The sequence below is a fragment of the Leptonychotes weddellii genome, chromosome 3 (genome assembly GCF_054177405.1).
Source record: "Leptonychotes weddellii isolate Sample4059 chromosome 3, ASM5417740v2, whole genome shotgun sequence".
Classification (NCBI taxonomy): Eukaryota; Metazoa; Chordata; class Mammalia; order Carnivora; family Phocidae; genus Leptonychotes; species Leptonychotes weddellii.
In genome coordinates, this window is record NC_138371.1 from 16,351,716 (window position 1) to 16,365,180 (window position 13,465).

Here is a 13,465-nt window from a genome sequence, read left to right on the forward strand (position 1 = left end):
CAGAGCTATCCCCAGCTCCAAGGAGTCAGGAGGTAGTGCGTTCTCCGATACCAGAGACATTCAAGCAGAGCTTGATGACTGCTCATCAAAATGTTGGGGCGAGCCTGGGGAGGCGACTTCTGGGTTGTGGGCATCACTCCCTGGGGGACTTGCCATCTGACTCTGAGAGTCTAAGATTTCTAGATTCTTTCCACTTTAGTGACTAGTCTACACCTAAGCTTTTTTGGAGGGTAGGGATGTCTCTAAGACCTTCCCTGACCTATGCGTCCCTTTATCCTTTATGGGATAGATGAGCGAGCGTACTCATTTAAGGGAAAGAAGAAATTGCTGAGAGGCTCCTGAAATTACTCACAGATACGTACACCACCTCTTATCCACCCGAGCCCAGCCTCACGCAAGCATTTCTCTCACAGAGAGACTAGCTCAGATTCCAGGGCCCCCACCAGGCTCAGGAGTAAGCCCCTCACCCATCCCTCCTCCTATATGCCAGGGTGAAGACACTGCAAATGCTACTTCTAATTTCACTTGGAATTCCACTATGGGTTGATTGGGGGTAGTTCTGAGGTTTGCAGCGTTCATCCCACTAGGGCGCTAGGGGGAAAGAAAGGACCACGGGTCACCAGTGGCAGAGGGAGGGGACCCCGGGTGTGCCCATGATGCTCCCCAGGGAAAGCTGAAGAATACCACAGAGAAGGGCAGTTTCTTTTAGGGAGGAGCTGCTTAACCCAGAGGGAAGGGGCAATTTGTGAGCAAGGGTAGCATCCAAGGAGAGGGATAAAGAGACACCAGAAAGGCTTTGGAAGTTTCTGGAAAAAGCCAGTTAGGAATGTCAGACTAGGGAACTTAAGACTAAAGCCCTATTAGGTTTTGGATTCTTTTTTTTTTCCCCCACAGACTGTCTGAATTTACCATGTTTGTGATCCCTACCCTCTTTTTCTCTCCTTTAAAGAGTAATCTCTTAAATCTGTGAGGACTAACTTGAAGGCCGAAGCCTATATGGATCCATCAAGCTTCCTAAATCTTGGACCCAACTGGAATTTATTTTTTGGAAGGACTGAAAAGAGACAGGCTTCACTCCTGTCCCCCCATGGCTACCCAATGGCCCCCAAGCCTATACTTCTATATTAAACGTTCCCCACAGAAACCTTTAACATACCTGTGTTAATACTTTGTTCCAGGATTTCCTCATTGTTTTTCATATGTCCTACATTCACCTATACTTACCAAATTCTCCCCAAATTTCCCTTTGGTATTTTCCTTGAGATTGCATCGCGCATTGAAAGTCTAGGTTAACGTAGGATGAAGTGATATCTTTAGAGTGTTTGAGTCTTCTTCTCCAAAAACAAGATAGAACTTTCTATTTTTCTTAACATTGTTATTTTTCCTGAATCGGCCCTTGTCCACAGAAGGTGCGCTTAGGCAGATTTAATGGGAGGGGGCTGTGAGCTGCTTTGGGGAAGGGAATAGGAGAGCCCTACTTCAGAGCCCGTCTGTGTCTGTCAGAAAGAACAGCAGGTGCTGTCCCTGCGGCCTGATGGTCTGAAGCTGGGGTAGGGGGCCCCAGGGGGGCATTCCAGGAATTGGGACCTAACAGGAGATATTCAAAGCTCCCTAACAAAAGCCCCCTGCCCACGCATCCCCACCACGGGCCACATACACACAGCGAGGCTGGGAGGTTCTGAGAACAGGAGGGGTGAGAGGCCCCGGGGGATGGTCTGAGTGGGAAGGAAGCCAGCACATAGTCCATCTCAAGGGGCCCCCGGAGACGACCAGGCAATCAACACATCCAGGGACGTGCTAGGCTAGTACTTCTCTTTTTATTGTTTCTGTCCAGAGCCCCTGCTGCAGGGGAGGGGCAGGCACGGAGGGGGGCACCCCTCCCCCTGCCTGAGACCACTCTCTGCCTCTCTCCTCTCCTCTCCTCTCCAGCATCTCGTCCACCCTCTCTCCTTCTGAATCTCCTGCTCCCACATCTGGCACCTTCTGGGGTTCCCTCTTGCAGCCCCTGCTTTCTAAGCCCACCCTGGGGAAGGTAGGGGCCATGGGGCCCATTTCAAGCCCCCATTCCCACAGGGGCTAGTCTTCCAGTCACCTGCCCGGCTTGCTGGGGAGGCTGCCCTGTCTCTCTGACCCAGGCTAGGGAGTAAGGAGTGGGGAGGTCTATAGGTTCCATCCTGATCCTGTGGGGTCCCAACGCCCTGCTCTGGGGCCCTCTCCAGAGGCAGAGGCTAGGGCCTGAGGTCACCGAGGTGGGAGGGGACTGCTCTCTCCTGGTTCCATGCTCGCTCTGCAGCTAGGAGCCAGGCTCACTCATTTCCAACATCCAGGACTCACATGGGTGGGGCTGCCTGTGCCTGGGCAGGGGTGGGCCATGGCCCCTGTGGGGGCCACGCGTGGTGGTCGGTGAGCAGGGGTCAGAGGCTGTGAGGGGAGCACTGTGGCTGGGTGTGGTGCCCTGGGATGGAAGGAGGCTGGCTTCAGGAGGCAGTGAGGACAGGGGCAAGGATGGTCTCTGGTGGCAGAGGGGTCTCTGGCTTTAGAGCACCTCGTGTTGCTGCTGTGTGGCCTCACTAACAACCTGGGAAGGAAGAGAAGCCCAGTCCAAAACAGTGCTGGCAGGAGAATGGAGCCCCAGCCCTGGGTTGTCCCCCCCCCCGCCGCCCACTCCAGTGTAGCAGGACCCCCTCTCCCTCCAGGCAGGGCCTTGAACCAGCACAGCTGGCGGAAGGCACCTGGCTGACAGCCTCACAGACATACCGCAGAGCCCCCAGCAGGCTAAGGGAACCAGGCAGATGGCTCACCTCCCCATCCCGGGTCTCGATGGTCTTGATCATCACCGTCTTCTTGGTATGGACCTCAGAACCCCTTTGCTCCGGGCTTGTTTCTGTAAGAGATCCATCCACACACTCAGCCTGGGCCACTCCAGGGACTGGGAGTCCATCCCTGGTCCCATGGGGTGATCTCCCAGAAGACTCCTACCCCCTCGAGATGGGCCTATTACTTTTTCAGCAAGACTTTATAACCTGCCCTTAAGCCCAGCACCTAGCAGGTGGCTCTACAGACACTGAGGCCAGTCCCATGGCTGAGATGGGCTCAGGAGCCAGTCGACGTGCTCCAGCTATGAGCTGATTCAGGAGAGTGGGGGACCCCTGAGGCCCCAGGCCACCCAACGTTCCCATTCCTCACACACTTCTTCACTCCCTCTCCACCCCCGGGGTCCAACACAGCCTTGCATGAATTTGTACCCTGACAGAACCCCAAACCCAGTCCCAAGATACAGTTTTGGAGGACCTCATGGTACCCAGCCCCCTTTAAGAGTCCAGATGAGGGGCATCTGGGTGGCACAGTCGGTGAAGCATCCAACTCTTGGTTTCGGCTCAGGTCATGATCTCAGGGTCATGAGCTTGAGCCCCACATCAGGCTCCATGCTCAACGCGGAGCCTGCTTAAGACTCTCTCTCCCTCCGCCCCTGCCCCCTGCCCTTTCTCTCTCTCTAAAATAAATAAATAAATCTTTTTTTAAAAAAAAAAAGAGTCCATCTGAAAAACAAACTGAGGGTTCTAGAGGGGAGGGGGTGGGAGGATGGGTTGGCCTGGTGGTGGGTATTGAGGAGGGCACGTTCTGCATGGAGCACTGGGTGTTATGCACAAACAATGAATCATGGAACACTTCATCTAGAACTAATGATGTAATGTATGGGGATTAACATAAGAATAAAAAAAAATAAAATAAAAAATAAATAAATAAATAAATAAATAAAAGAGTCCAGATGAGTAACCCATGTCTTAATGAGAGACAGACAGGAGGCAGTTACTGATTCACTGTGCTGGCGGCCAGTCCCTTGCCTCTCTATGCCTCAGTTTCTTCACCGTGAAACCCTAACAACAACGCACTGGTAGTGATTTGAAAAAGCATTAAGCGGTTTCAATTGCAAGGCTCACACTTGGGTGTCTGCATAAACTACTGAAAAAAGACGTTCTGAGTTTTATAGGGCGGGTCAAATTTAGGTCCTGAATATTATGAGTTTGGTGTTCATGAATCACCTCAGCGAGCAACCAGCCTGTGATGAATGTTGTAACTCGGCGGAGCACAGTGTGTATTTTTCCCAATGGAAATGAACATCGAAGACAAAAAAGGTTTGATCTAGGAAAGGCGACACTGCCAAGGACTCCGACTTGCTTTCCTAATGTATCATTATAGCATGTTTTTCTGCTCTCTGGGGTTGGAAAGCCACTCGATCTGCATATTATTAATGTCGGAATGGCAGAATGCCCTAGGAGCTCGTTCTTTTAATTGTTTGGCTTTGCTAAGGTTTGGCTTCATTTTTTTTTTTTTTTTAAACGTGCATCCAACATCTCGCTCCAGCAAACTGGATGTGTTCAACAAGCAGCTGCGGGGTGGGGGTGGTGGGGGGTGCTTGGCAATTTGCCAAACAATGGCTGGTGGGTGCCTTGTAGTCCAGGATGTGTGGCTCTAGATGCTTCTGCTGCCAGACCCCCAAGGACACCCCTGGTACCCTCAGAGTTTGGGTATATTGGGAATAAAAGCTGTTTGCCGATATTCAATAATCCCAGAAGGTGCAGGGGACATGGTCAATATAATATAATACCATGAAATAAAATAAAAAGCTCTCTCTGTTAGAAGGTGCCCCTACCTAAACTTCCCCACCTACCTGCATCAGCCCCCTTTCTCTTTCCCAGTTCCCAGCCCCGTCCCCACGGTTCCATCCCCCCTCCCTGGCTGGCCTCGGGCAGTGCCCATGCTGGACTCCTGCCCCCTGCCACCCCAGCATCCACCTGCCAACACGCACTCACCTCGGAAGTTGAGAGCAGAGAAGGTCTGGATGGGGAGGTTGATCCTGAAAGGGGAGAGATCAAGCCCCCAAAGGGTTAGGGCCCTCTATCTCTCCCTGTGACCACCCATCAAAGCCTGCCCTGGTCCTCACTAAATGCCACTGTCAGCTGTCCCTGTCCCACTGACCCTAACACCCCCACTTTCACACTGCTAAGGGCACGGGGTCAAAGGGCAACTCCAGCTATCCCAGGAACTGTCCCTTCTGGGAGCTGTCCCCTTCCATCTCTGACCTGCTGGCCTGACATCAGTACTCCCGACCCCCCTGCCCTCTCTAGTTCACCAGGATCTCCTTCTTCAGGCACCGCAGAGTATATCAATAACAGCTGTAGGCCACATCCATCACGTATGCCCACCCTCCAGCCAGGCTGGGAACCTCTGGCCCACCCATGGGAGGGCTAGTTCCAGGGTAAACGCCATCCCCATTTATGCCTAGTGCAGGGAAAATACAACACATCTCGAGCTGCCTTAAAAGGTCATTATATGTACATGTAATTCTATGAAATCTGACCTCTCTTCATGTGCAGGTCTGTATTTAAACATGCCTGCTGATTATTTTAAACTTTAGATATTACTGTTTTTATGAGTATCAATAAGCATCAATTTTTTTTTTGAGTAATTGACCTGTTTTAAACTGAGGTTAGGTTTACCTACAGTGAAATGCACAGATCTTCAGGATGCAATTCAGTGAGTTTTGATCAGTGTCTACATCAACGTAACTACCAGTCTAAATCAAGATACAGAACATTTCCAACACCCCAGAAGAGTTCCTTTGCATTGTCTTCTAGTCATATGTCATTTTCAGTATCTAGAAGTGAGTTGTTCTGAGCATGTCATGCTATCTTTTCCCGTGAGCTTGTGTGTGTGGGGGGGGGTGTGTGTGCATCCTTGGGCCCGAGTCTCTGCCCCCTCCTTCTTAGCCTGTGTCCGAGGCTCTCTCTTTGTCCCTATCTGTCCCCTCCCTTTCCTTCCTCATCATTCCCCACTCTGCTTTCATCTATCCCTTGACTGGCAGGAATATTTTATGACTGGTTGCTGAACATGGTTTTATATCGCTGCTCTTAATTCTGCAGGTGGATGAGGGAATACTTCTTTTTCTCTTTTTATAGAAGCTATTAATTAAATCACTTTTTACCCAGGTGGCCTTGGTTAATTCTCTGCAATTAATGGTGTGGTGGCCTCTTGTATAAAATTATTTCCAGATCTTGCTAACGTGATCCTGAACCCCTCTCTCCTCCCGCCCCTGGGGGCAGGAATGGGCCCCTGGGCACTCCCCAGAATCCCACCACCAGCCCCTCACCGGCTTTCCTCGCCCTCCAGCAGCTTCCGGTAGGTGGCAATCTCCACATCCAGGGCCATCTTGACATTGAGCAGGTCCTGGTACTCGCGCAGGTGGCGGGCCATCTCATCCTTGAGGTGCCGGATCTCTTCCTCCAGACGCGCAATGTTGTCCTGGTAACCGCTGGCCTCACTAGCAAAGCGGTCTTCCATCTCGCGCATCTGCCTCATCAGCGAATCATTCTGCAGGACAGCGACACCCAGGTCAAGGAGAGGCATGGAGGGGTGAGCATGAGGGGCCCAGGGTGGGGAGAGACACAGCCTTGGGGCTGGGGCGCCACCCCAGATGGTAAGTTCCGGGAGTTGGCACACTCTTCTGAGCTAGGGAACCCTGAACTCAAGTGAAGTCTTCTCTGGAAACCCAGAGAATAGAAGCGATAAAAGGAAGCATCCATGTCTTTTCTCTCCACCACCCCCATCTAGGAGACCCCTGATTCCTGAGAGTTCAACTGAGAATCCACCTGTCTGTTTTCACCCCTGTGAGAGATGTGAAGAGCCAGAGGCCCAGAGAGGGTGTGTGATGGGAACCAAGGTCACGGAGTGAGAGTGTGAGCTGTGGACCAGAAGGAGCGGGCCGGGCAAAGTGGGCAGGCACTCACAGTGCCCTTGAGGGCGTCGATCTCACAGGTGTAGGACTGGATCTGGTGTCGGTACTCCATCATCTCCTGCTTGGCCTGGCGCAATGCGTCGTTGTTCTTGTTGGCTGCCTGGGTCAGGTCGGACACCTGAGGGCAGGGAGGGGTACTGAGATGAGGAGGCTGCAGGACGCAGGTAAGGGATGGCAAGGGAGCCTGCAGACCCTGGCTCACCCTCCTCCCCACGGAGAGAGCCACAGGAAGCACCTCCAAACAGGGATGGAGGGGGACAGAGGGGCCAGGCCCCTGGGCCAGGTTGCCCACCTTGGACTTGTACCATTCCTCAGCTTCTGAGATGTTCTTAGCCGCAATGGTCTCATACTGAGCCCGGATGTCCCTGAGGGCTGCGGTGAGGTCCGGCTTGGACATGTCCATCTCCACCTGTACCTGCTGCTCCTGAAGTTGAGCCTGTAGCTCTCGGATCTCCTGCAGGGCACAGCCAGGCCTCAGTACTCTACCAGGCCCCACCCACACGGCACCCTCACACCCCGGTTCCCAGAGCCTTGCATGGCTCCTCCCCCTCTCCAGCTGTTCTCACCAGGGTCTAAGGACCCTGAGGAGGAAGGCTGAAGGCATACCTCTTCATGCACTTTCTTAAGGAATGCAATTTCCTCGTTGAGAGATTCAATCCTGCGCTCCAGGTCAATTCGAGCTAGAGTAGCCGCATCCACGTCCTAAGAGTGGTCAAGCAAGAGGGAGAGGGTCACTGATAACCCAGGCAGGGCAGGGGGAGACCAGGGGCCACCCAGGGTCAGAGGGGTAAACCTGCTGGGGGACCAAAGAGGGCTCACCGCTCGGAAGGCAGCCAAATTGTTCTCTGCTTCTTCTTTCAACTGAATCTCCTCTTGCAGCCTGGCCAGAACAGACAGACGGAAAGAGACAGTTGGTGGGGATAAAACTGGCCGTGGGGATGGCCAGGTGGGGGCTGCCCAGGGAGTAGGGCTCAGGACACCAGGAGGAGGCCTGCCTACAGGGTAGAGACAAGAGGCCCTGCCCACCCAGGGAGGGGACAGGAAGTGGCCCAATTTCTTCCCCAGAGCCACACCCCGGAAGTCTATGTCCCCACCAGATTGTGACCTCCCTGGGATTAGGAACTGTGTCTATTCTATCTACCTCTATGTTCCTGGTTCGCAGCCCCAGTCTGGCCCACATAGGTGCTCAATTATTGTTTGCGACCCGGGTGGTAGGACAGTGATTCTGCTCACTTGGGCTGTCAGAAGCAGGACCCACGAGTACTTGCTCTATTCTTGTTGCCTCTTCCTACTGGAAGCCTGGTGAAGCCCACCATCAGGCCCTCCAAGCTTTCTGGGGGCTGCGGCTAGCTCCCTCCTCTTTCCTCCAGCTTATCCATTCCCTTTGTGGAATGGCACAGCCTCAGCCTGGCCTAGAGACCAAGATCTGCTCTCTACCCACCTCCCCCAGGGCAGACCACAGAGGAGCTGAGAGCTACCACTTAGACTCCCCACCCCCTGCCCTTCACAGCTTGCCCCAGATTTTCCTTGTCTCCTATCAACCCCCTCCCCTCCCACCCCGCGACTGTACCGGGGCCTCCTCCCTCCGCTCATCTGCCTGTCCCCCATCGACACCACCCTGGCATCTTAAGATGCTTTTAAGGGGGCTGTCCACAGGGCCCAGGTCTCCCATTTCCACCCCGTGATGTCCCCAAGAAAACTCCTCCCTTGCAGAGTGAGAGCATGAGGGAGAGACCCGGAGTCCATCTCCCCTCGGGGGACACCGGTAGATGACTCTCTCCCCGCGGCGGGTAAGAGAGTGTCGCTGGCGCCCTGGGGGAAGGCAGGCCCTGACAGCTGCGCCCCAGGCCTCGCCTCCCGCGCCCAGCCCACCGAAAGGGGGTTCTGGGAGCGCTGGGTCCTCACTTGGCCTTGAGCCGCTGCAGGTCGTCCAGCAGGTTGTCACGCTCGACGTCCACCCGGGCGCGCTGGTTGGTGAGCACCTCCACCTGGCGCCGCAGCTCGCGCAGCTCCTCCTCGTAGATCTCGGCGACCCGGGTCGGTTCGCGGCCCTTGAGCCGGTTCACCTCGGCGGCGAGCGCCGCGTTCTGCTGCTCCAGGAAGCGCACCTTCTCGATGTAGTTGGCGAAGCGGTCGTTGAGCTCCTGCAGCTCCACCTTCTCGTTGGTGCGCGTGGTCAGGAACTCCTGGTTCACGGCGTCGGCCAGCGAGAAGTCCAGCAGCTCGCCCGCGCCGTAGGAGGAGGGCGCGCGGGCCGACCCCAGCCGGCTGGCCCGCAGCGCCCCCAGGCCCCCGGCCCCGCCCGACGTGCGCGACATCTGGTACACGCGGGACGTCACCGAGCTCGAGGAGCCCTTGGTGCCGAAGCCCGCGCGCGGGAACACGGGCGAGCTTAGCGGGGAGACGTGTGGGAAGCCCCCGGCCCCGCCGAAGGTGCGGCGGTAGGAGGACACGCGCTGGCTGGACGAGTAGGCCTGGCTCATGGTGGCGGCGCGGGCGAGGCTGGGCGGCACGGAGGGGGCGGCGGGCGGCGGGCGGCGGCCGGCTGGAGAGTGGATGCGTCGAGGGAAGACAGGGCCTCTTAGCCGTCTGCACTATTTGTATCCCTCCTGACATCAGCGCCCGCCGCCCCTCCCCTGACAGCTGCAGGATCCCGCTGTCCTGCCAGGAAGGGCGGCCGCTGGCGTGGGGGCGGGGAGGCCAGTTTCCCCGCAAGAGGCCCGCGCCCCTCCGCCGGTGGGAAGGGGCCCGTAAGAGGTGTGGGACAGGCTGGAGGACCTAGGAGGGCAGAAGATGGGCAGGCCTGCCAAACCCTTCACCCGGGGCACAGAGCACGTCTGGAATCCCTAGGCAGGCCTCTTTCAGCCCTAGGGTGCCGGCCTCGTCCTGGGGGGTAGTCAGGGGAGAGAGTGGGGGAGAGGTTTCCACTTAGTTCGAGGGTGTCCGTTTTGCTCTGAGGAGAGACTTTGGGTCATTTCCTGGAGGAACAATGCCTAGTCCCAAGAAAGACTCAAAATCACTCCCCCCCAAAGATTCTCTAGAACTGGCCAAGGTTTGGGAGGACTCAGGAAAGACAGGCATCCACCAGCCAGGTGAGAGGAAAAGGGTCTCTAGGCAGGCAGGGAGGCTGGGAGAGTACCCTGGGGGGCAGAGAGCAGTCCTGGCCAGAGCCCGCCTGCTCAGATATGTCCCCTGGTACCAGGGCTCAAGCCCTGAGCCTCAGTTTCCCTCTGGGCTAGTGCAGGCCCTTTTCCTCCCCCTCTTCGGGGTAGGGCAGAGTCTCGAGTTTATAAACAACAGGGTGATTTCCAGAAAGGGCCTGGCACCCTCTCAGTTTCCAGTTACTATGTACTCTCACCCCTACACACCAACTTCTCCTGGCTTCTGCCCCCTTGTGCCCACCCCCACCCCTTCTCTGATTCATCCCCCTACTCACATCACCCACACCCACACACACCAGGGGTTTGTATTTTGTCAGGAGCCGTGTGTCAACCCAGCCATCTCTCTGGCAGCAACAACTGCCAACCCAGCATACCAGAGCTGGTATTTATAGAGGAGAGTGCATCAATCTGGGAAACAGGCCCACAGGAGAGGCGCTCTGGGGGGTGGGGGCGGGTACCTGAGGAGGCCTGGGGGTCGGATGGCCCAGGCAGGTTTGGGGTGATAAGCCCCAATCACTTCCCGCCCCCATAATGCCCCAAGCCCCCAGCCAGAATGGAGTCCCACAGAGGGCTTGTCCAGTCCTTCATAGCCTTCCTCCTCCCCGGTACAAAGTCCTGGCTGACCCCTGAGGACATCCCCACTTCTCCATGAGCACTGGCTGCCTCCCTACACCTCCACCTGGCACTTTGCAGGCCTCTCTTAGACCTGACCCTTTCGGAATGCCAACCTCTGAAGTAGAGTGCTGGTCCTACCCCAGCTCTGCCATCAGCAGCAGGCCTAGTTACTAGCAGGCAAGTCCTTCACCTTTCTGTGTCCTCCACTATCAAGGGGAAGTGGTCAGCCTTGCCATATCTACCCTACAGGCTTTGAAGAGGCTCGAATAACAATATGCAGGGGCACCTGGGTGGCTCAGTCCATTAAGCATCTGACTCTTGACTTGGGCTCAGGTCATGATCCCAGGGTTGTGAGATCGAGCCCCGCATCAGGCTCCATACTGGGCATGGAGCTTGCTTAAGATTCTCTCTCTCTCCCTCTGCCTTCCTGCCCTCCACTCTAAAAAAAATAATAACAATATGCAAATAATACCTTACATACACTGAGCACCCACTGTGTGCCACTCTGCTGAGCACCCCCAATCCTCCAACAAAGCCAAGAAGTATCGTTCCCAGTTTATAGCTCAGGAAGCTGAGGCAGTCTGACTCCAGAGCTGTGCTTCCCCCTCCCCTCCCCCCCCCTGCAACGGATGTGAATATGCCAGGTGAACTGTAAAGGACTTTGTTACTGCTGTCTTCTCAAAGCCTTTCCACACTAAGTATCTAATTTTTATCCAAGAGACAGGCATATGAGGTGGGTGGGGAGTTCCAGATATTCTTATCCAGGCTTCCAGTCAGTGCAAGCTGTTGTGTTCTGGTTATTTTTGTGTCTCGTCTCCCCAACTAGATTGTAGGCTCCTGGAGAATTTTAGAGACCATGTGGATCCTTAGCATATCCCAGGCAACAACCGTCCTTGTTGTAGTTCCAAGTAGCCTGCAAGCTTTCTTTCCCATTCCCTTATTTTGGTAACAAAGGCTTCACACACAGAGAACACTCAATGGGTGGACAGATGACCCAGTTCCCAGCCAGTCTTATCAACTCTATCCCTTGGACTGCAGTGATTGGCTCAAGGGGTGACCTGGACCTGAGAAGAGCCAATCAGAGACCTTCCCTGGAATTTATAGATGGAACAGGGATTACTCAGCGGAAGCCTGTGGCAGCCATGTTTCCTGCCCCGTGGGGCATTCCAGCACTAGGAGGAATGGGAGGTCAGCACACAATGAGAAGCAGACACACCTGGAGAGGAGAATGCCAGGCAGGAAATCCTCAATTCCAGCTCCCCAGGAGCCCTGGTCTGCAGCTCTACCCTTGACTTTGTGAGCCCCACACCCCCCCACCCCCACCCCGCCGTGTCCTTCCTGACTTTGGGGCCAATAAACTTTTTCTTTTTTTTTTTTTCCACTTAAGGCACTTGGTGCTGGCTCCTGTCACTCGTAGCCAAAACATTCCTGACCAATCTCTTGTAGGAGACGGTGCACCCATTTCCACACTACTAGGGAGGCCAGAACATTTTCGGGAGTCCTCTCTGTGAACCGTCTCCAGACCACATAAGGAAATTGCCCTTCGGACCAGCCCGAGGCCTCAGTTCGTGGTGAAATGAAGCAGAAAACAAATAAATTATGTCACTTATTCTCTAGTCAAAATCAGCATCTACCAGACTTGGCTCTGAACCACTTGGGGCCATTTCCACACTTCAGTTCCAACCCTGAGAATCTGCTACCATGGAGGGCAGCAAAACAACACTCCAAGGCTCGCACAGCAGGTGAGAGAGGAGTGCTCCAAAACATGTTCTGAACTGGGCAGCATCTCTGGAGTCAGGGTTTCACCTCCCCAGGGGACTACTTAGAAATGGACACACAAAAAATATTAATAATTTATCTGGATGGATAATGGACTTGGCACATATTTCAAAGGGACGCCATTCTGTGGGATCGTATGCTTTTCACTCTGGTGATCACATGCTTTGGTGCACAACACATTTTCATCTTGATGAGTCCAACTTACCTATATTTTTCTTTTATTGCCTGTACTTTGGTGTCATATCCAAGAAATCACAGCCAAGCTCAGCGTCATGAATTCTACCCACTATGTTTTCTTCTAAGAGTAAAAGTAAAGTTTCATGTCCTCGATCCATTTTGAGTTCATGTTTGTATGTGGTGTAAGGTAAGGGTCCAACTTCATTTTTTACATGTGAATATCCAGTTTTCTCAGCACCATTTATAGAAGACTGTCCTTTCCCCGGGGAATGGTCTCAGCACCCTTGCTGAGAACCATTTAGTCGAATGTGTGAGGATTTATTTCTGGGCTCTCTGGGCTATTCCATTGGCCTGTATATCTGTCCTTAAGACAGGACCACACTGTTTTAATGACTGTAGCTTTGTAATAAGTTTTGAAATCAGGAAGCGTGAAGCTTTCAACTTTCTTCTTTTTCAGTATGGTTTGGCTATTCGGGGTCCCTTGAGATTCCATGTGAATTTTAGGATGGATTTTCCCATTTCTTCAAAAAATCATTGTGGGATTTTGATAGAGATTGCTTTGACTCTGTAGGTCACTTTGGGCGGTATTGACAGTTTAACAACAGTAAGTCTTACAATCAATGAATATGGGATGTCTTCCCATTTATTTGTGTCTTCTTAAATTTATCTCAGCAATGTTTTATAGTTTTCGATGAACCAGTCTTATGCCTCGTTGGTTAGGTTTATTCCCAAGTATTTTCTTGTTTTGATGCTTTTGTAAATGAGATTGATCATGTGGGGTTTTTCCTTCATTCTTTTCCTTCATATGGTATCTTAAACTGATTGATTTTCATATGTTGAACATCCTTGCATTCCAGAAATAAATCCCACTGGGTCATGGTGTATAATCCTTTTAATATGCTGCTGAATTTGGTTTGCTAGTGTTTTGTTGAGAATA

General features: G+C 53.6%; 1 protein-coding gene across 1 annotated transcript; it reads right to left on the reverse strand.

The window, feature by feature from the left end:
• Positions 1-1,798: 1,798 nt before the first annotated feature.
• DES (desmin) lies at positions 1,799-9,367 on the reverse strand. Its single transcript, XM_006739679.2, has 9 exons — positions 8,702-9,367; positions 7,616-7,676; positions 7,403-7,498; positions 7,089-7,250; positions 6,789-6,914; positions 6,152-6,372; positions 4,815-4,858; positions 2,802-2,884; positions 1,799-2,578 (listed from the first exon to the last, which is right to left on the reverse strand). The coding sequence occupies exons 1-9, from the start codon at positions 9,277-9,279 to the stop codon at positions 2,537-2,539; spliced, it is 1,413 nt and encodes a 470-aa protein (XP_006739742.1). The 5' UTR covers positions 9,280-9,367; the 3' UTR covers positions 1,799-2,536.
• Positions 9,368-13,465: the final 4,098 nt, after the last annotated feature.